The sequence below is a fragment of the Periplaneta americana genome, chromosome 11 (assembly GCF_040183065.1).
Source record: "Periplaneta americana isolate PAMFEO1 chromosome 11, P.americana_PAMFEO1_priV1, whole genome shotgun sequence".
Taxonomy (NCBI): Eukaryota; Metazoa; Arthropoda; class Insecta; order Blattodea; family Blattidae; genus Periplaneta; species Periplaneta americana.
Window position 1 is genome coordinate 125159344 of NC_091127.1, and position 23956 is coordinate 125183299.

The 23956-nt window shown below is 34.1% G+C and overlaps 1 protein-coding gene across 5 annotated transcripts in view; it reads left to right on the plus strand.

Moving 5' to 3' along the window:
* Positions 1-21706, plus strand: part of Nf-YA (nuclear factor Y-box A) — a 49299-nt gene extending 27593 nt beyond the window's left edge. For 3 of the 5 annotated variants that reach the window (XM_069840005.1, XM_069840007.1, XM_069840006.1), the window contains exons 6-9: positions 3671-3844; positions 4921-5012; positions 6700-6745; positions 15651-21706. In XM_069840005.1, the coding sequence (XP_069696106.1) occupies positions 3671-3844; positions 4921-5012; positions 6700-6745; positions 15651-15719 (381 nt within the window). In that variant the 3' untranslated portion in view covers positions 15720-21706. Of the gene's footprint in view, positions 1-3670; positions 3845-4920; positions 5013-6699; positions 6746-15300; positions 15398-15650 lie in introns of all 5 variants that reach the window. The other 2 variants (XM_069840008.1, XM_069840009.1) reach the window with 2 other exon arrangements.
* The last annotated feature ends 2250 nt before the right edge of the window (positions 21707-23956 follow it).

Here is a 23956-nt window from a genome sequence, read left to right on the forward strand (position 1 = left end):
CCTCTCTCAAAGTGGGATCCAAGTTTCACAACCATGCAGAACAACCAGTAATATAAGTGTTTTAACTTTCAGATTTTTTGACAGCAGACTAGATGACAAAAGCTTCTCTACCGAATAATAACACTCATTTCCCATATTTATTCTGTACTAGCTGTACCCGTGCTCTCCGCTACACTTGTTAGAAATAAATATAAAGTAATTACATAATTAAAATAGGACATCTGGTCCAGGGAACATTCGTGTTTGATAGAAGGATAAATCGTTTAATATGTCACTTAATTTAAATTGTATTTAAATAATTAAAATGCGATCATTTTGCTCCAGAGATCACTCATTTAGTGCAATGATAATCCCTTTAACATGTTTCTTAATTGTTATTACATGCAAATAATTAAAATATGATCATTTGATTCACAGAACATCCATTTTGGTGCAATTTGGTCCCATCAAAAGTTAGCTTGGAATGAAACGTATCGGAAATCATTTTTAAATAAACTTTTGTTATGTAATATTTTTCACAAAAATCAATAATAAGCGAGATATTTTTGTTTATTTAATTCATGCCCCCTTATAACCTCCCTTTTAAATAAAGTATTTTGAATGCCATATAGCCTAAAATCCAACTTACAACGAACTTAATTTATATTCCAATTTTCATCGAAATCCGTTCAGCCATTATCGCGTGAAAAGGTAACAAACATCCAGACAGACAGACAGACAGAGAGACATACAATCAAAAATTTCAAAAAAGCGATTTTCGGTCTCAGGATGAATAATTATACATGTTAACACCAATCGTTAATTCTCTGAGATGAAAATGAATGTGTTCATAAACATTATTTTAAGAAATACAGGAAATGAATATACAGAATAGCCTATCAAGTTTTCTATGCATAAGAAGCTATTTTAATCTTACCTGTCCTGGATTCACTTTGAAGTTACTGTAATAACATTATAGCATTATATACATCTAGAGAAACTACACTTTCCAATGGTGAAATAATATAATTAATTATACAAATCGGTTAATTTAGCTTCCGATATTACTTCATACAAACACAGAAACATTCTCTATAGGCTATGTTTAATAGCTTACGATTGTTGTTGTCCAAAGCCCCTTATAGACGAAGTCATTTTTTTTAGTTCCTTACAGCGAATTAGATGGCGTTATCTTAATTTTAAAACTCATTTATCTCATTAAATATCAGTCCTATCAAAATTTTGTATGGAATAAAACTTATCGGAAATCATTTTTAAAGAAACTTTTGTTATGTAACATTTTTTATGAAAATTAATAATAAGGGAGATATTTCGATTTATTTAATTCAAGCCCCCTTATAACCCCCCTTTTAAATAAAGTATTTTGAATGTCATATAGCCTAAAATCTAAGTTACAACGAACTTAATTTATATTCCAATTTTCATTTAAATCAGTTCAGCCATTATTGCGTGAAAAGGTAACAAACATCCAGACAGACAGACATACAAACAAAAATTTCAAGAAAGCGATTTTGGGTTTCAGGATGGTTAATTATACATGTTAGGACCAATTATTTTTGGAAAAGCGAAAATTACCAGAGAAATTTCGACTAGAGATTTATTATTAGTATAGATTTAATTTCCTCCCTAGTGTCTTTTATATTTGTTACTGTTGCTCCAAGATATTTGAATTTCTCCACCTCTTCAAAGGATAAATCTCCAGTTTTTATAGTATTTCCATTTCGTACAATATTTTGGTCACGAGACATAATCATATACTTTGTCTTTTCGGGATTTACTTCCAAACTTATCCCTTTACTTGCTTCAAGTAAAATTTTCATGTTTTCACTAATCGTTTGTGGATTTTCTCCTAACATACTGAATTCACGTCACCCACATAGACAAGAAGCTGATGTAACCCATTCATTTCCAAACCCTCTTTGTTATCCTGAACTTTCCTAATGGCATATTCTAGAGCGAAGTTAAAAAGTAAAGGTGATAGTGCATCTCCTTGCTTTAATGAATTGGAAAAGCATAAGATAGAAACTGGCCTATACGGACTTTGCTGAGACCCATTTTAATTAATCGAACTAGTTTCTTCGGAATACCAAAATCAATAAGAATATTACATAAAACTTCTCTGTTATCCGAGTTACATGCCTCTTTGAAATCTATGAATAACTTATGTACTGTACCCTTATACATTATTTAAACTGCCTCTTTGACCTCCACAAGTATTCTATACAATTAGATATCAATGAGCCTTAACTTACAGCTAAGGACATATATCAATTTAATAAGCAGACTCTGTACCAGCAAGTAATTTCATTATTTCTGTAGTAGTTTTTGTTAGTAGCCTATACTCGTACATGTTTCTTTGTATTTGTCCTTTTCATTGTGTGCAAAAGTGATGCTAATGTCAGATGAACTATTTCTTAAAACAAATAATACTGGCCATTGTTTTATCACTATGAACTCTTCACTTTTCAGTTAACTTATATAAATGGTAAAAAATATAGTGGAGGCTTATCTAACACTCCTGTCTGTTGCTATTCAGACTACAGTAGTACTTGGTTATAACGACATCCAAGGGCCCTTGAAAATTATGTTGTTATAAACGAGTGTCGTAGTAACCGAGATTTATATTATCAGTCTAGTGAGGTGGAAAATGAAAAATAATAAACATAATTAGGCTTATTTTAGATTTATGTATTCACTTTTAAGCATACCATGAACATAATAAAATACACTTACAATTATAAATACAGTATTCTGTATTAAAACAGTTTATTCATTACTCACCAAACTTCTTTACTTAGGAGTAAAGTATCAGTGATTTTACTCGGTTGTCTCCTACTTACCCAATACACACTTTATAAATTACATTCTATGTTCATTATTTCAGTTGCAATTTCACTGCTCCCTCCCCTAGCTTCATACTCTCTCTCCTAGCTTCATAGAAATGTTCACAATTCTAATGGCTTCTAAAGTGTCACTCACGTCTTTTAGTGGCCATACTGCTTAAAATGCGTGCACTTAGTGAAAACTTCCTGTCGAAACTGACCGCATGCAGGTACCATTAATACTGCATGTATTCGGGCAGATTACAATGGGATGGGAAAGCTGCCTCATTCCAGAGGTTTTATAGAAGGGGACAGTAAAGGATTTGCCAGATTTCAGCAAAATATTTTTTAAAATACTTTGGTTCTTAGAAAATTGTATTCCAAACTGAGGTTGAAAATGACCAAGAGGACTTAAATAACCTGGTTGGCGACTTGGTATAGTGCTAGCCTTTCCATGCCCAAGATTGCAGGTCGATCCCGGGCCAGGTCGATGTCATTCAAGTGTGCTTAAATGCGACAGGGTCATGTCAGTAGGTTTACTGGCATGTAAAAGAACTCCTGCGGGACAAAATTCCGGCACATCCGGCGACGCTGATATAACCTCTGAAGTTGCGAGCGTTGTTAAATAAAACATAACATTAACATTAAATTTAAGTCCTCTTGAAAATTACGTTATATGCGAGGTAGATGCATAGCCTACACGTTTGTCGTATTAAGCAAGATAGAAAAGCATATATGTCTTATGGGGAATTAGTTGGGACCACAGAATATTTGACGTTATAGGCGAGGTGTCGCACAAAACGAGGTCGCTATAACCATGTTCTACAGTATTTGCGTCCTTTTTGCAGATGGTGCCTGGGACAGGCGGAGTACCACAGTTCCAAAGAATTCCACTACCTGGCACAGAATTCCTTGAGGAGGAGCCACTCTATGTCAATGCCAAGCAATATAGGAGAATACTGAAGCGACGGCAAGCACGAGCCAAACTGGAAGCAGAAGGAAGGATACCAAAGGAAAGGCCTGTAAGTATAGTGATCAAATTGGTCTGTAGAAATTATGTTGTAAATCCATATATCTTAATGTCGTCTATCATGTAGTATCTTCTTCTGCCCCAAACTCTTCTCCCATTATTTCCAGTGCATCCTTCAGTAGGCAGTTTCTTCTCAGCCAGTAACACAACCAATTCCTTTTCCTTTTTCTGATCAGTTTGAGCATCATTCTTTCTTCATCCACTCTTTCCATCACAGCTTCATTTCTTATTCTGTCCACTTCACACATTTCATTCTTCTCCATATTCACATTTCAAATGCTTTTATTCACTTCTCTTCACTTCGTCGTAATGTCCATATTTCTTCCCCATACAATGCCACGGTCTATACAAGGCAGTTTACTAGTCTCTTCCTTAGTTCTTTTTCCAGAGGTCCACAGAAGATGCTCCTTTTTCTATTAAAAGCTTTCTTGACCATTGCTATCCTCCTTTTGACTTACTGGTTGTAGTACACTACAAGTATTTGAAGCTGTCCACTTGCTCTACTGCCTCATTTATCATAATATTCTTTAGCATTATATAGACTCATTGTTCTAGTGACATTAGCATCTAAGAGTGTGTCAGCTGTCAGTAAACAAACATGGCATCCCATTGAAATACTCATTTCTATTAAAGTACTGTAAGCAATATGATTGGATGCAATAATTTTTATTTAATCTTATTAATGTAATAGTGTTCCATGTTGCTATTTCTTGTAATACACAATTTTGTTCAAAGTTATAATTTTTAAGAAAGATGTTTGTTGTTGTTGTTGTTGTTGTTTTCTAATGCAAGGCGTTTGGCAATAAAGTCATTTGACCTCTTGCACTCCAATATTTTTCAAAGATATTATCATGAAGCACAGATTGTGAGGTGTTCCGAATCCATTTCTTGAAAATGGCAATGTATGTGGCTATGTTTTAATTTTGAAACAAATTATTACTGTAACATAGGTTAAGTATTCTTAATTATTGTTTCTGTTTTTTGAAACAATTAACGACGATAATAATATTGAAGATACATTTTTCAAAGGAATGTTATGTATCTTACAGTTGTAATGTAATTTTGCAGAAATACTTGCATGAGTCCCGACATCGTCATGCAATGAACCGCATCAGAGGAGAAGGTGGAAGGTTTCATTCAGGATCTGTTAAGAAACGAAAGTAAGTAAATAAAATTCATTAGTCAAGTGCGAAAGTGTACTTGTGAAAATAATGGAGTTTTCATGTTTTGAGGACTAGTAAAGAGTTCAGTTATTAGCAAAGGCATCGTAATTATTGGGAGTAGGTATTTTTATGTCACAGTTTCACATAAAAATAGGTACCACAGTAACAACATGGCAGACTTAGTTGTTTTTTTTTTGCTGTATTTCTTCCTTTTTTTCCTCCTTTATTTCTCTCTTTTCATGTAATGTTTTTCTTCTGTATTTACTTCTCTTTGTCCCCTTTTCCTTCGTTGTTATGTAATTATTTATGCCAGGTTTATTTTCTTTCTTCTCTCCTTTTGGAATTTTCCTTTTAATTTTTTTCTTTTCATGTTTTTTTCCCCACTTTCTTCTTTTTCCCTTTTCTATTTATTTATTTATTTTCTCTTATATTTTTTCTTCCTTTTCACTTCATTGCAATACTTTGTTACTTTTTCCTTACTATTTCTTTCATACTTCCTTCTTCAGTCTTCCTGTCTCTATTTTTTTTGCGTTCTTTTTCTTTTGTCTTCCCTCCCATTATTGCTTTTTTTTCTTTTGTTTAAATTATTTTTGTATTTTTCGTTTTTTCTTTGGTTAGTTGGTTGCTTTTCAGTTTCTTTTTTTTCCCCCTGGATTTCCATTATGCTTATGATTAGTGGGTGGATGTTGATGAAAAGTTATCTTCTTATTTTTCACATTAGGACAACGCCTATTAATATAGAAATCCTTCCACTGAAGGCTTCACTTCACTCAATGGAAGTAATATAAAATGCTTGACAGCAGCTTAGTTTAAGTGAGGGCTTTGATCGTTACTGTTCTTGTCGGTACGAGGGTGTCTTTAGAATTTATGTTTGGAAGGAGGGAAACTTTCACCATGTCCTGGACAGGACAGTATTTTTAACACAAAGATTGGAAGAATGCACGCTGTGCCCACAATTTGCTTCGTTATTCACACTCTCTCATCTGGAAGATCTGGTAACTAAAGTGAAGCGCGGAAGGAGAAGGAGACAGAGAATGAAGGCACTGATATGGACCACTCTTGATTGAAACACTTTGTAAACCCTCATTAAAATCTATAGTTTTCCCTTAAAACCTTTATTTTGTTGCATGTTCTTTTCCTTTATCTTAGCCAAATTCCAGGAAGTTGCCTCTTCGCTCCGAGATTTGTAGTGGAGTCATTGAAACAAGGTGACTAATTTTTAAGAAGTTGTAGTGCGAGTACGGTGAATAATATTTAAATGTCATTTTCTTTTAATTTCATGTCATTTTTCCATTAGTTTAAGGGCATTTTAATGATCATTTTAAGTAGATTTTTGGTCATCAACATCTGCCCCCTACTTATGATCCTTCAGGGAACTTTTTCTGTCCAACTTTTTTCTATATTTAATTTTACTTTCTCTCCATTATTGTCATTTCTTTCATTCATCCTTCTTTCTTTTCCTTTCTTTGTTTTGCTTTCACTTGTTGGTAACATTTGAATTATGGCTCTGCATGAACGTAAATAAATATGAGTATCTAAAAGTAGATTATTGAAAAAAGATTACCTTGAGTTCAAATTAAAATTGTAAGGGAGTTTGTTAAGAATATACATAGAAGTAGAAATAGTGTAGAGGTGTAATATTCGGTATAAGAAGTGAACTGACTCTTCCTATTATGTCCACCAGCTCCCAGGTCGACACAGACAACATTGGCTCTGCGCTCGTCATTGAGGTAAGACCTCCTTTCTTACCATGATTACAATATTTTGTTTCTCATTATTGAGTGAGAATCTTCAATTGGCACTGGATCAGACTTTGTTGATATAAAATAAAGACATTCATATTGAGAGTCACATGTTAGAATTGTAGTGTAATACATTTGTAACAATCAAACTAAAACAAATGTGTGTCCTCATTGCATGGAGTCTATCTCCTGACTGCGCAGCAGCCTCAATGCCATAAAGCAGTGTGTTGTCTGATGAACCAACCAACTTTGTACTTATGTGTGTACCTGTTTACCATTAACTGATTATGCAATATGCCACAAACTTAGTTCATATAGATCCTCCAGCTTTACATCCCTCCCAGGGAAAGCTGTGCTGTGGATTTTTTCGACTAAAAAATTATTTGCCCTTGGCTGAATTTGAAAACGTAATATTTGAATACAGAAGCAAGAATGGAAACCAACTGGACCATCAAAACAGTGTCCTATAAACTCCTGCCCAGTTTCCTGAACGTGAAATTCATAAAATTCATACCCTGTCTTAGAGTAAAATCACAAAGTGAAGATTCAGATCTTGCAAAAAATGTTCTCGAACATGGTCAAGTTCTTGTTTTGTAATATTGGAAATTTCAACACACATACATATTGTCTTTTTTTTTACATACGGTACATTACATTTTCAAATTTCTTCCATAAATACAAAGAGAAAGAACTGAAATTTGGGGATAGAGGCAACTACAAACTCGACCAGTCACAGAGTCATTGGGATGGGATTTTACCCGCTGTAGGCACTGTCTCAGCGAGATTGAAACTCTTCCCCATATCCTTGGCTTCTGCCCCTATAGTGAGGCTCTTCGCAACATCCGTCACCATGCTGTCCGTTCTATGCTGGCCAAGGCGCTGAAGGAAGTAGGGTTTACAGTCCACACAAGGAAGTGTTCGGCGAATTGATATCATTGCCATTAAGCATACATTCTCGATCCCACCATCAGATTTGAGACACATGCAGATCAACCGCATGAGGTGGACAGTGAAAAGAAACGGCTCTATGAACCAACAATTCCGTTCTATAAAGATAAATATAGCCTGTCCCACATTGATGTGATAGGTCTGATGGTGGGAGCACGAGGTACCATACCCTCCTTCTTTGCCAACAAATGTAAAAACCTGGGCCTAAACACAGCATTGTGAAGGAAATAGCCATTAGTGCCCTCAAAGGATCGGTTCAGATATTGAGAAATCATTTGTATGGCAGTGATAATGGAAATTTCAAGTTATCTTAACTGATGGCTGTTGATTGGTTTAGATATCAATGCCAATCAATCCGTACTATTATTTTTCTCGCGGTATATGGCATTCAAATCATTCTAACCTATCTGATGGTATTTTGCCCCCCCCCCCCCTTTCTTAACTGTAAACGCTACTCAGGTGTAAATTTTTCTGATATTTTGGATATTCGATTCCCTAACCGTTTCAAATGTATATCATTTTACCTTTTAGGTGTGTTTCCAAATTATATGTAATATGCTTTGTCAAATCTGGCAACCTTTTCATAAGGGAAGCTAAATTTATTTATTTATTTCGAATCTCATTCACTACTGTGAAAGTAGGAAGTGTTCAAGGTTCAGTTATTTTGTATAAATTTTCTCTTTTTCTGCCAATCTACTGAACCACAGAGTCAATGCATCATTAACATATTATCTTTCAGTATCTACTAACACCTCGTGAAATACTGTGGCAAATATTCTGTGTATATTGATTGCACACCAAACCTAATTTTGACATTATACAGAGCGTTGCAGCGATAAGTCTGGTTTATTCTTCAGCTGCTGTACAGCACAGCGCTTGAACAACTGCCGGCAACTGGGCCCTTAAACTCACGTCGCATCACTGAATTAAAACTTACATGCATACTTACTAACATTAATTGTTATACAGTGACATCAAAAACTTTTTCCTTACATTTTTATTGTACCTTGCTTTTTGACTATATCATGCAGGCTTTGCTTAATGGTAAGTTTTAGTTGCCATGGTAATATTTTACACTGCATAGGACATAGTTAAAAATGCAAGGAAAAAGTTTTTGATGTCACTTTATTTTATACTAATTACAGAATTTTGTACTCACCCTCATGACAGTAGCTGCTGGAAGTGTTGACTGTTTTGCTCTATACAGAGTTCACATTGCTGTAAAAAAACTATCGTTCACATTCATGAGGTCCACTGCACTGATTTGACTAATTGCGTCACGAATATTAGCTTTCAGTTGTTCAATTGTGTGAGGATTATTTGCATACACTCTGTTTTGTAATGTTCTCCATAAATAAAAATCTAACGGTGTTAGATCTGGGGACAATCCGGCCATACCCCTTACTGATAATTCTCTGCTCAAAAATATGACTGATATCTGTCATAGACGCTTTGGCAGTATGAGCGGTCGCATTATCCTGTTGAAAATGACACAACACAACACGATGACTCCTCTCTATGTATTCCAATCTCAGACTGACTAAGTCATTGATACGTCCCGTGAGGTATTGAATGCTGAGAGAGGAGGAGCTGGCCGCCGGGCAGTTGCTCAACCACTGCCATCACTAGCGGCCTACAGATTAAACCAGTACTTATCGTAGGAATACTCTGTATAAGGACACCACTTGCTACTATAGTAACACCCCCATAATACATGTCCATTTGTTATGCTGTCCCGCATTATACGCTCTTTTCATCCGGTCCCTTGACATCCCTATATAAAACTGTGTAAAATCCACTGCTTAATATCCTCATCATCCCGTTTAATACACTTTTTCATCTGCTGAAAATTCTAAAATATCGTACTTGAAAGGATACTGAGAAAATTTTCGTGTATTTCTACATTTACCGCTAGCGCCCACATATTCAAGGATTTGTAGGAGTCTGATTGGTGAATACAGTAGAATGAAATGCGACTCTTGAGTACCTGAAAGACTATTATATTAGAGACTGTCCTTCTCGCAATGAAGCCTTTGCCGCAGTATCTATGATTCATAGATTCGTTAATGTTTCTACTAGTCAAATTACTGATATCACTTCCGATTTAAATCTTGTGGAAAATGCAAATTATTCATAGTACTGGATCAATTGCAGGACAGAAAACTATTTTTTTACTTTTTTAATAAAGGGGCACTTTAATTAATAAGACAGCATATTTGTTCTGACATTTTCTGAAAGGAAAGAAAATAAAATAACCTTTTACCCTGCATAATTACAGTATTTAATCCTTAAATTTCTTCAACAAATGTTTATGCTGAGTCTTACCTTCTTGTTAAAATTTAAAAAATCCAAAAATGACCCACTCTCACTAATATGCGGTCCCGCTTAATACGCTATTTTTATGTGGTTCCTTGAAGAGCGTCTTACCGAGTTTTCATTGTAATTTGTAACTTATAAATTGGCATTGTACAGTTCGGATATCGTAGGTTATGTGACATTTTCTTTGGCATATTCTGCATGAACTTTAACTGAAAGGGACTGCTTGCTTACTCATAGAAGGTTAGCCTAAATACTGGTTGAATCATTTAAATTTAATAATAGACATTCTTTTTTTAGTTTTAGTTTATGCAAAAATTCAGAAAGTTTATACCACTTTAACGTAGTTTCTCTTTGTTTCTTACATTATCCATCCTGCAAATAAAAATGAAATATACTGAGCAAGATTGCTTAGTGATAAAATAGTACTGGACTTGCTCGAGGTTAGCCGCGTTATTTAAGAGGTAAATGCTGGATTGGTTCTCATTTCGATTACAAAAGATATGAATAGTGTTTCTCAAAATCTAAGTCTCTACTGATTGTACATGGTGGACATGTCTGCTGACGTGGCTGCTAGATGGCATGGAGGTAAGCAGACTGGCTGATAGATGGCAGCAATCCAATGTATCAATAACAATAAACACACAGTCGACAGTCGCAAAATGACCTTGAAGTTAAAGTGACTGTAAGTAAAACTTAAGACTAAGGAATTAAATTAAAAAAAGCTTAAAAAACTAAATTGGGGACACATATTTCAAGCTAGATTTCTCGAAATACTTGAATAACATTGCCTTTCAGTTTATAACATTCTTTTAATAGTAACCATGAAAGATTTTATTTTATGTTATTGTTACAGAAATGATAAGCTTAATTTGTAATTAAATATATTTATTTAAATTATTCAGTAATAACGAAGATATAGGAAAACTAATGCTGTTTTTCTAAATATGCCACTGGTCTTGCAAAAAAAATTTTAAACATTTTAATGAAAAATTGAGTGACACATTTCATTTTGAAATATACAAATTTTTAAAAATATTTTTACTAATAACTCAGAAGGTAATTCATTCACAGAAATGAAACTTTACCACATCATTATTTATCACACCCTGATTATGTGTACAAAAAATCAAGGATGTGGCTTGAAAAATGTAGAAAATAAAAATTTCACCCATCACCCATCACCCCCCTTAAATCTGGAAAATTAGAACGAACATACAACTTAATAATAATGATTAACTTCTGTTTCCAAACAGAACTGGTGATTGAAGAAAGTTAGCATTTTCCTTTCTAAAAATTAATAATATTTTTAATAAGTGTATAGATTTCAAAAAGTGAAATGAAATAAAACTAAACACTACGACCAAACCAAAGGGACCAGAACTTTTTTTTTCTCTGATTAAAATACCACCCTATGAAAAGTAATATTTTGTATCTTTCGGTATAAAAGTATTGCATGCACTTGTCCTCGATGGTCTGGTGTGTGTAGATTTCAAAAAGTGAAATAAAATAAAACTAAACACTACCACCAAAACAAAGGAGGCCAGATTTGCAAAGGTGGGAGCCTTGACTTCTCACTTTCCTCTGTGGGCCAATTTGGCCTGTCATCGGGTTGACTGTACCTTTTACATATACTTCTACTTATAGTTGCAGATGACTTCATGAACTAGATGTGGGGTGTAACATCATTTTGCCATCATAGCTCCGGAAAAATAGCTGTGACAGTTAATGGCGATTTTTCAGTGTGATTTTTGTGTTAGGATGATTCTTGGCGATTGCGAATATTTCCCATTACAAGCTGACAGATGTTTATTATGTTTATTGCTCTTCTGCAAATTGGCATACCAGTGCCATAAGTATTTTATTAACAATACTGATTGGCGCAGCAAATAACAAACATGCTGTGATCTGTGTTATTGCTATGTGTGGGCGTATATATTCGCCCAAGAATGTATATAACAAGTGCATTTGGCGATGTGTGGATGTACTAGCTTGCATATCAAAGAGTTGCTGACAAACATTTGAGTGGGAATTAATTACATCCCAGTTATCTTGGCCTTCAAGTTAGTATGAATCTCCTGAGTTGCAATTGTCTGGAGCTATTTCATACGGACACATATACATACATCAGTTGCCATTACTTTGAGTCACATATCAGGTAGAGATGGCGATTTCTCAGAGTTGTGATTTTCGAACTACTGTCATAATCGAAACCAGTGACAAATCTGTCACAACAATAAAATCCTAGGTCTTCAAATCACACTCCACCACCATTACCAACTAATTCTTGATGGTAACTCTCTAGTATCTTGAATAGGAATTACGCAGAAATTACCCTGGCAGTGACCATCCTCATTGAAATAATATCCTAAAGCTGCTTGTACACGACCAAATTTGTTTTCCAATTGAGTACTTTACAAGAAAACTCTTCAAAGATTGATCTATATTGAAAAAGATTTGTCAATGACTTTTCATATTGCTAAAGATTTGATAATATTTTAAAACATGGGCTTTAAGTGGATGATTGTAATCTGTGTAGGCTAACCTACCAAATATTACAATATAAATATGTGAACCCAATCCTTTGGAGAATAACTGCTAGCAGCCTAAACAAAACAATATTTGTATCACTTTTAACTGTTGGTACTCTAAAACAAATATTACGATTGCATATTGTTTTAAAATAAAATACCAAGGCATTGGAAAAGTAATGGCAATATAGTTACTGTTTCACACTAAATTCATTTTGGTTACTTTTGCATTACATACTTCAAATAATACAGTATGTTGCCAAATCCTTGGGAGATGGTGGACTCCATCTGCAGCATCTTTTCTGGATGTCTTTCTCACTGATTGATTAAAGCTCCTTAGTTGTCAGCTCTTGATTGAAAGTGAATGCCTCGCTTCCACCCATCTTGCAATAGTTTATTGTGATAGAACTTCTCTTCTATAAGCTTCTTTTAATATCCTAAAGCACCGAATTGCATTTTTTTTTCCTCTTGCAACTTGAATTCTTATGGAGCACATACTGAACATTTGTTAGGACTGTATTATGTGCTACAAATCAGAAACAGTCACTGTATTTACAAAATATGGTTACTTTGAGACTTTCAATATTGCATATTTATGAAATAATTCCTGCTGTATTACATACAAGATTTTAATGGTCACTGTTAAGAGCATTGATTTACAGCATTGTTGCCATTACTTATCGAATGTCCTAGTTTTTGCGATTAGTATTCACCTAGATTATAGGTTCGAATCATTAAAAAAATACATATGTTGGTACTTAACTCGAGATAACTGCCTTGCAAGTTCCTCATCTGCATTTTTTCTTTATTTTATTATATATTTCATAGAACCCGTGGAATACAGACATGGGTTTAATTCATATAATTGAATTAACTCACAACTTCTCTCGGTCAGGATGCCATGTTTTTGTAATTCTGGGCACTGTAATATAATATTTTCGAATCCCATTGGTCATTTCCTTCAAAGAATTGCCATGTCTTTAATTAGAACATATTCTTATTTACTTTAAATACAATCAAAGACTTTTAAAGTATTGTAAGTGATTTGACAATAAAACTTGTGAAGTATTGGCAAGTCTTGAAAAGCCACGTGATGCATTTGAATTTGAGGAAATTTGATCGTGTTCAAGCAGCTTAAGAAAAGTAATATTTTGTATTTTTCTGTGTAAAAGTATTGCATGCACTTGTCCTTGATGGTCTAGTGGTTACCATGCTTTGGATCCTGTCGCAAAGTATGTGGCATGTAACATAACCATAGTAGAATACTTCTATATTGTCCACATGTAGTTCCGATTGTAGTTGCAGATGACTCTATTGACCAATCCTTGGTGTAACTTTCTACTCGTAGTATCTCAAATAGGAATGACATTTTCTGCCAATGACCATTCTCACATATAATCCCATCATTGGGGATAATGAATTCGACATACAGACTCTACCATCTTGACTGTAATATAATGTGTTGGGATTAGCCTGTTTGTATTGCTGGTAAAAAAAGAATGACATTATTTCTAGGTCAGACCTGGCTTTGTCTTCAGATGAAAAAAGGGAAGTGTTAGGTATCTCGTGTTTGTTGGGGTGTTTATATGAAATATGAATATGAAAAGCCTGAGATCCTATAAGGGCAATGGCCTCTTACAGTAGTGTAGGGTGAGCTGAAGGTCTACTACACTTGGGGAGCCAGTCCAAGAGAGTTTAGACTATACACTTACAAACTAAACACATAAATTATACAAACTAAACGCACATAAAAAATTATACAAGCTGAACACATAAATTATAGTCTAAACACACACACAAACTATCCAAACCAAACACACAAACGATTATACAAACTAAACACACAAATTAACACAAGTCTTAACACACAGAAACTATCCAAACTAAACACACAAACAGTTATACAAACTGAACACACAAACAATTATACAAACTAAACACACAAATTGTACAGTCTTAACACACACAAACTATCCAAACTAAACATACAAACAATTATACAAACTGAACACACAAATTAACACAAGTCTTAACACACACAAACTATTCAAACTAAACACACAAACAATTATACAAACTGAACACACAAATTGTACAGTCTTAACACACACAAACTATCCAAACTAAACACACAAACAATTATACAAACTGAACACACAAACAATTATACAAACTGAACACACAAATTGTACAGTCTTAACACACAAACTATCCAAACTAAACACACAAAAAACTATACAAATTGAACACATAAATTATACTGTCTTAACACATAAAAACTATATAGACTGAACACACAAATTATACTGTCTTAATACACAAACAAAATATCCAAACTAAACACACAAAAAACTATACCAACTAAACACACAAACAAACTATCCAAAAAAACACACAAACAAACTATCCATACTAAAAACACAAAACTATACAATTAAACACATAAATTATACCAACTAAACAAGAAAACGAACTTACAAATGGTTAAATCCACTTAATCAGTGATTGAGAATGGGTGGTGAGGATTATGAATAAATGAACAAAAAAGTAAAGGATTCCAAGACAATTAATTTATGAAAGAAAGAACTGTGAGGTAAAATGAAACTGGAGATTTTACAATTCTCCAGCTCCTGTATTTTTACCTGTTTTTGCTGTGGTTCTCATCCAACTTTTGTGCATCTTTCCAGTTCTTTTAATCCTCTTATATTTTCTGTTTGTTTGCTCATGTTTCACATTTCCTGTTCTCAGTCATCATATCAGTCAAGTGGATTCAGCCAGTTCAGTTGCAGCAGCGCCAATGAGTAGGATATCTCTCACACCTTCCTTTCTTGACATGCAGATGAAGGTAGAGCCAGCCTTCAAAATGTGGTGATATTTATTTCTTTACCTGTAAAAAAAGTCATACCCTGAATAATCCACCATTTCTTTGTCCCCTAAACTCAATTCAGACTATCATATTTCCTTAAAATTCTTTGTTAATCATATTTGGAAGCACTGGAAACCAAGCAACCATCTATTGCATTGCATGCAGTCACTTTGTTGCGATAAACCTTGTATTTCAATGGCTTGACAACTTAACTTTTATTCCTTTGTTTCAGAGTGGAGGTACAGCCTTACCAGACATGATCTCAGACCCTCTCTCTGTAGTGGCTTCAGAAGGTCAGTAAGGCATTTTACAGTCCAAAACAAGTGTTGAACTCTTTTCATGAGTGTGCAGATACGTAAAAACGTTACTCGGTGTTGTGTTTCTGAATTCGGTGAGTCTTCTAAAGTACACTCTGTGTGGGAGACAAGAATGCAGTGGATAATTAGCGTTGTGCCTATGTGCATACAGGTTTTTATTTCTGTATCACAAAAAGTTCAAAAGAACACAAAATATGAGATGATATTAAAGGTTGGCAAGTGGATGGAACTGTTTGGTTTTTAAACCAGCTTGTAAAAATATAAAGATTTTAAATTTAACAAGAACACAGAAACATTGGAACTGGTCTGTACATTTCTGTACTTATTTCAGTTTATACTTTAATTTCTTTTTATGAATGGATCGATAATTACTAGAGAGATAGACTTATTGATGGTTGACACCACTTTCCATTTAAGTTCCTTTTCATGCAATTTGCCTGTTATGTTCTGCTGTAAATATGTGCACAATCCTTTATTAAGGTTTTCTTTTTGCACCATTCGTAGATAACTTTTGAAAGTACAGTACAAGAATATTTCTACAAATTGAAGTATGGTCGTTTGTTTAATTTTAAATGGACCATCAGTGTAACTCTTCTGAATGTTTGTTGTCAGGATGTTTAATTTACCTGGCAACAGTATTATTTTTATTGTACTTTCTTGTTTGAATACTGGATGCCATATTACTACACAAGTTTCAGCAGAGATAATTTTATTGTAATACCCTCCAGACATTCTGATTTGTTCCATTTGAGTGAAACGAAACTTTTTTGTACATGATTGCACTTTTTTTGTGTATGTATCATAATGTTAAGCCTTGTTCGAATATTACCTGTTAATGATGTAAAGAGAGCATGTTCGGAATTTGAAAGGAGATATAAAACAGTTCAACGGTTTTTCTGCATAAAAATATGAACGATGAAATTTGATAACCTGTTGTAATATTTAATCTTCAAAGATCTGAATAATTTACTGTTATCTTAAGACCTGAGAAAATAATGCAAAATATTTTGTTAATTTTGAAGGTTTCGATTTTGCACAATTAAGGAAGATTTGTATGTATTTTCTTAGGTTCATGAATTGAGTATGCTGTACAGTATATAATATCAATGATTGAAACTATGTAGTAATAAAAAGTACAAATTGTATATCACCTGAGAGCACCATTGTAAATTTTTTTCTCTTTTTGTTTAGATTCTTAATTTTGATTGTATCTTAAGTGTTACCTTGACAATATGTGTGCCATGCAATATTCGGTACAGTGCCTGAAGTGGAGTGTGGTCACTTTCTACCGTTAGCTGTCACCAAGCAATTTCTGGTATCCCAGTGAACAAGGAAAACTCATTGATTGTTGTAGATGTGATACATGGTCCACAATCTCTCAGTTTTCAGTATATACCTAATTTCTGTGTGTACTTAGTAGATAACATTTTTAATTGATGAACTAGTGGACTTACTCGTGTTAAATATATAATATTTGTCTGGCTTACAGCTGTTTCAGTGCTTCACGCACCATCGTCAGAGCCTACTAGATCGCGGCGTCATCTCGAACTTCTCTGCCTGTTAGGAGGGTGTGTTTTATTGTTGGAAGGTGTTGAAGTGTGGAGTCGAATGTGGAATAAAACACACCCTCCTAACAGGCAGAGAAGTTCGAGATGACGCCGCGATCGAGTAGGCTCTGATGATGGTGCGTGAAGCACTGAAACAGCTGTAAGCCGGACAAATATTATATATTTAACACGAGTAAGTCCACTAGTTCATCAATTAATTATATTCAAGTGTTAAAAGTGATGTACGCAAGATTCAGAATGGATAACATTTTGTTCCGTGTTCAGGTTGATACAGTATTTTGATTTTACACTGGTTTGTTTATATTTATTTTACAAAATATTGCTCGATATTTGATCCAGATTTTTTTTTTTCTGTGAAGGGGTCTTTATTGGACTGGAAAAAAAAATTATAAGCTACTGAAGACTTGATATCGAGCAATTATTCTCAGGTATTTTGCCAATGTGACCACATGTTAGTGCAATAGTAAGTTATTTTATGACGATGATGATGGTGGTGACGACAATTGGAGTTATAAGTGGAAGTTAAAATTGCTGTACATTTGTTGTACCAGAGAGAGAGAGAGTTCTTTGACTCTTGATGTAATTCAAGCAGCGTGATTTGAAAATAGCAAGCTACAAAGAAAAATGAGAAAATCCAGTCTTTATAATCGAAGAATATGGAAGCTTAAAATTTATTTTATTAAAAGAAGAGAATTTAATAATGTTATATCTTCTAGTCCTCTCCTCCTCTCCCCTTTCTACTTCTGTTGTTTTAGCAAGTTCAAATGTGTAATTGTATTAAAAAAAAGTTTATACTATATAATATGCGAATAATCCATGCATCCTAATTTTAGGAGAGAAAATTAAAAAAAGAAAAGAAAGTTGGCTGTAATTTGTGTTTTATTTACAAGAAATTAATCCTACATAATGATATACTCAAAAACTAAATAAAATATCAATTTATTTTAAGAAACGCATCATAATCTTCACATGCAGTTGTAGAAACATCCGGGACTCTACATACAATAGAAGAAAAAAAAAAGCAAATTGCAATTTCTACCAATTTAATGTTAATATATGCAATAAAATATTAAAGTCAATCATTACATGTTTCCTTACCTCTATTTATCATCACTTTCATTGTCATTACTAGCAGAAGAATCATTGTTGTCATTGCTATCTTCACATAGAGTGTCATCCTCAGCTTCGTCAAGTGAATTCGTGATACCTAATTTTTTAAGAATGTTTCCACCAGTAGCAGTATGGAGTTTTTTTTGCAGTTTCTAATGTTCTCTGCATCTTTAATAATACTAAGCTTTTCTTTAGCCATGAACGTGCGATAATGAGAACTTGTAGCCATACTTAAGTATTTAATTTTTCCCTCGAAATTATTCAAATCAACTTTACAGGGAGTTATACCTGAAAGCTTGATTTACATAATACACGTCACTGTTCGTTAACAGAAAACCATAATAATTAAAGTCACACAGAGTTAGTGTGCACTCAATGTTGGCTGCTTGATGGTTGTCAGCCCACTTTGAGGTCTGTGGATATAGAGGGAAAAATTGGGTGGAGTTCCCTGGTAGCTCAGCAGAGCATTGATACGTTTAACCAAAGGTTCCGGGTTCGATACCTGGCCCCGGAACAATTTTTCCTTCGAAATTATTCAAATCAACTTTACAGGGAGTTATACCTGAAACGTTGATTTGCATAATACACGTCACTGTTTGTTAACAGAAAACCACAATTTAAGTTACACAGAGTTAGTGTGCACTCAATGTTGGCTGCTTGACGGTTGTCAGCCCACTTTGAGGTCTGTGGATATAGAGGGATAAATTGGATGGGTGTCTGGTGGAGTCCCGGGTAGCTCAGTTGGCAGAGCGTTGGTACGTTTAACCAAAGGTTCCGGGTTCGATACCTGGCCCCGGAACAATTTTTCCCTCGAAATTATTCAAATTAACTTTACAGGGAGTTATACCTGAAAGCTTGATTTGCAAGTGTTTAACACTTCACTTCTAACATGCTACTGACACCGCACAGACAGAGATGCAAGGCCGGTCAATGCTATAGTATGGCACATGAAAGTTCTCCAACAAGCCATGCATTAGTAGCTAACCAACGCTATAGTATAACAGGATCCAGTATTTGAGGCAAAGCGATACCAACCATATTTCAAATAATGTGTGCACCTTAGTTTTTTTTCGCTAAATTCCAGAAGAAATATATGTGGAGTGACCACGTATATAGGATAATTATTAAAATTTATGAATGGATATTTAATAAATTTGACTCCATAATCATGCAGTATAGATTTACCATTTAAAATAAAATTATTTTGATTAAAAAGTGGAACTTTTGATCATTCTCGATGATTCGTTTCCATTGAATCTGAGGTTTGCTAGTTGAGGATAGATTTTTAAGTTAGATGAAAGTTCTTAGCGTGACTTCTTTTGGAAGAAAAGTAAAACTAGGAGATCCGTGTACTAGATTTACAGCATGAAAGGACTCCAAACTAAATTGACCATTTCTCATTTATGTCAAAATTCAACTCTGCCAGTCATTCAGTCATGACAGATAATAAACTCTGCTTTTGAGCTTACTGCTCCTCAGAAATGTAATGTTCTACCCTATCAGACTAGCAGAGTTCAAGATGATTTCATTTATTATATCTCAAGGTGTTATTAACCAACCATTGTTTTCTTCTAAAAGTAACAGCCAACAGTCACTTTCTTAAATACGTAGTACACCAAATTGTGAATCATATACAGGGTGATTCACGAGGATCTACCGTCCTTTACGGAGCTTATTTCCGAAGACATTTTGAGCAAAAAATGTCATATAAACATAGTTCCTATTCTCAATATTTTCAGAGTTACACTAATTTGAAGTTGTTTGTAAAATATGTTTTTTCTTTAGTTTGAAGATAAAAGAGTAATGCAAATAGAGAATGAACCATTCAGAAGTATAATTTCTTTAATTGGCAAGTATTATGAAGCCAAAAGTGTGCTGTGAACTCCTTAGTTGCTTCGTACAGACATCTTTTTCTATTTTTAACTAGGAAATTACATTATTCTTACGCACTTATAACAACAATTATTACAAATCACACCACTTCCACCGACTTAATTATTTGCAGTTCAATTTTGCATCCTAATTCACGGTCTTGGAGAGTTTACAACACATTTTAAAAAATGTCGCCGTCCGCTTGAGTACACTTGGCTGCACGCTTGTGAACGGCACTCGTCGCGCTACGTAACTGCATATGGCTATCTTTGCTTGCGTTGGCTGCTGACTGCACGCGTTCACAGGAATGTGTTCCAACGACGAAACGTAACTCTGTAAATATTGAGAATAGGACCTTTGTTTAAATGACATTTTTTGCTCAGAATGTCTTCGGAAATAATCTCCGTAAAGGACGGTAAATCCTCGTGAATCACTCTGTATAAATACACTAATAAAAGAGTCATTATGACTGGTCAGATGTTAAGTATTGACTAAAGTAGGTTACAAGCAATAAATAGACTAACTCAACAATGTAATTTGAGTTCGTACTTGCATTATTTTACTAAAATTAACCAATAAAATTCAAGTTTTATAAAGAAACTAAAATATTAATTTAAGACATCAAGTACTTCTAACACTTTATATATTCATATTTAGTCTAATGATTTTGTAATTGATGATACAGAAACATTAATCTTGAACTATACTGTGTCGTAGTACTAACTTTTAGGTCATAGAAATCTGCCCCCTAGAGAGAACTGTATCAGTATAGAATTATGTATACGATGACTAACAATTGCTATTGTTTCTACATCTCCTAGTTTTTATCTTGCTTAATGACTTCATTAACATTAGAATGAGGTGGTATGGTTGGCACCATGCTTCGACTCCTTTTACCTTCAGGAAAGACCTGGTACTCAATTTGATAGAAGGCTGGGCGAACCTCAGGGTTGTTGTGGAAGTTTTGACAGTGAGAAAATATCACCACTCAGGAGTGAACACAAGACTTCTCAGTCCATAGCCATTTGTTGTAATGACTGAGCTACCTGGCTGCCATTAATTATATATAATTAATTCGTAAGCCAGTGTAGGAGGTAAGAGAATTTGGTTAAGTGCAAGTCAATATTTCTGATTGTGGACACAATAGTATGAAGTTGTTTTTATTTGTTCTTCTGAAGAGAATATAAAATTAAAAAGTTTATAAAATTGTACAATAATTTATCTAACCTCCTACTTCAGGCACTGTGTAAATGTTTAATCATCCTTTATTCAAATAAATAGGTGATTGTTTTATATTTGAATTTTATTAGTGTTTACGCACATCACACACGTGTGCGTTATAATGTTTTTGATGAAAAAAGATGATTTCTAAAATGTTTGTATAAGATGTAATATATAATTAAAGTGCATAAGATTTTTTTTCATAAGTTCTGGCCTTTTATTTAATGAATTAGATCGATTCCAGTCAGAGTTTATCCCTGTCATAAAATTCAGTCTTGTAATTTATTAAGAGTGCATTTGTTTTCTGATTGGAGTTGATTGAATTAAGCAGTTATTTAAAAGTTTGGTTGCAACTTGTGTAAATATTAAATGTATAATTATGCAGAATATACAGGGTGGAAGGTAAGGTAGTACATTAATTGTAGGATGTGATTCCTTGAACGAACAAAAAAGTATAATACCATTTTGCTCGTTTTTGCGAGGTTTTTGAAGAAATAATACTTTTATGCCAACATTTCGGTCTCGAATTTTACGAATACTATTTAAAATACGGTTTAATTTCTTCTATAACAACGAAGAGAACATTTATTATGTTCATGCCGCAGCAGTATTTTAATTAGAAAATTAACAGATTTCGAATTAATCGATTGAAGAAACTTTGGAAACATTGATTGTCGGGTCAGGTACAGAAGGTCTAAAAATCTGACATCGCTGTCCGGACGGCAGACAGTTTGCCTAGTACTCGCAACTGATCAACTGTTGTGATGTTTACATTGCATTAGTGTGCAGTTGGACATACAGCGATACAATTTAGTTTATTTCAAAACTACGATATGCCAGAGTTCACAAATCGTGAGTACTTAGACATGATCCAGGCTGTGGAAGAAATTAAGAACAGTGAAGAACTAAGAGAAAGACTATCAGTAGCCAAGCGAGTAGAGCAACAAGCTAATAATAGATTCAATATTTTGAAATTAAAGGACGAGGAAACTAAGCAACGTTATCAGGTTGAAATTTCAAATAGGTTTGCTGCTTTAGCAACTTCCGATGAAGCTGGAAAAGAGTTAGATATTAATAGCGTGTGGGACAATATCCGAGATAATATCAAAATTGCAGCTGAGCAGAGCATAGGTAATCATGAAACTAAGTAAAAGAAACTATTGTTTGATGAAGATTGTTCCATTGCAGTAGATAGAAGGAAACAGGCAAAATTGAAATTCTTACAGGATCCAATTGAGGAGAATAGAGATAATTATTTCAATGAAAGACGGGAAGCAAGTCGTACACTTAGGAATAAAAAGAGAGATTACTTGAAGGAAAAACTTAATGAGGTAGAAACAAATAGTAAGAATAAAAACATTCGAGATTTCTATAAGGGTATAAAGGAATTTAAAAATGGATATCAGGCAAGGGTAAACGTGATCAAGGATGAGAATGGTGACTTGCTTGCAGACTCTCATTCAATTCTTAACAGATGGAAAAACTATTTTGGGCAACTACTAAATATACATAGGCCAAGTAGAAATGATCGGGACGAAATTCAAATACAAATTGCTCAGCCATTTATACCGGAACCAACACTTTCTGAAGTCGAAATTGCGATAGAAAATCTGAAAAAGTACTAGTCTCCAGGTATTGATCAAATTCCAGCAGAATTAATACAAGAGTGTGGAATCGTATTATCTAGCGAAATTTATAAACTTGTACTTGCTATTTGGGAAAAGGAAATTGTACCAGAACAATGGAAGGAGTCCATAATCGTACCTATTTTTAAGAAGGGGGACAAGACTAACTGTAGTAACTTTCGAGAAATATCACTTTTGTTGACGTCGTACAAAGTTTTGTCGAATATCCTTTTGAGAAGATTAACTCCATATGTAGATGAAGTTATTGGGGATCATCAGTGTGGTTTCAGGCGTAATAGATCGACTATTGATCAGATTTTTTGTATTCGACAGATATTGGAGAAAAAATGGGAGTATAAGGGTACAGTACATCAGTTATTCATAGATTTCAAAAAGGCATATGACTCGGTTAAGAGAGAAGTTTTATATAATATTCTTATTGAATTTGGTATTCCAAAGAAACTAGTTCGATTAATTAAAATGTGTCTTAGTGAAATTTAGAACAGAGTTCGTATAGGCCAGTTTCTATCTGATGCTTTTCCAATTCACTGCGGGCTAAAGCAAGGAGATGCACTATCACCTTTACTTTTAACTTCGCTCTAGAATATGCCATTAGGAAAGTTCAGGATAACACAGAGGGTTTGGAATTGAACGGGTTACATCAGCTTCTTGTCTATGCGGATGACGTGAATATGTTAGGAGAAAATCCACAAACGATTAGGGAAAACGCGGAAATTCTAGTTGAAGCAAGTAAAGCGATAGGGTTGGAAGTAAATCCCGAAAAGACTAAGTATATGATTATGTCTCGTGATCAGAATATTGTAC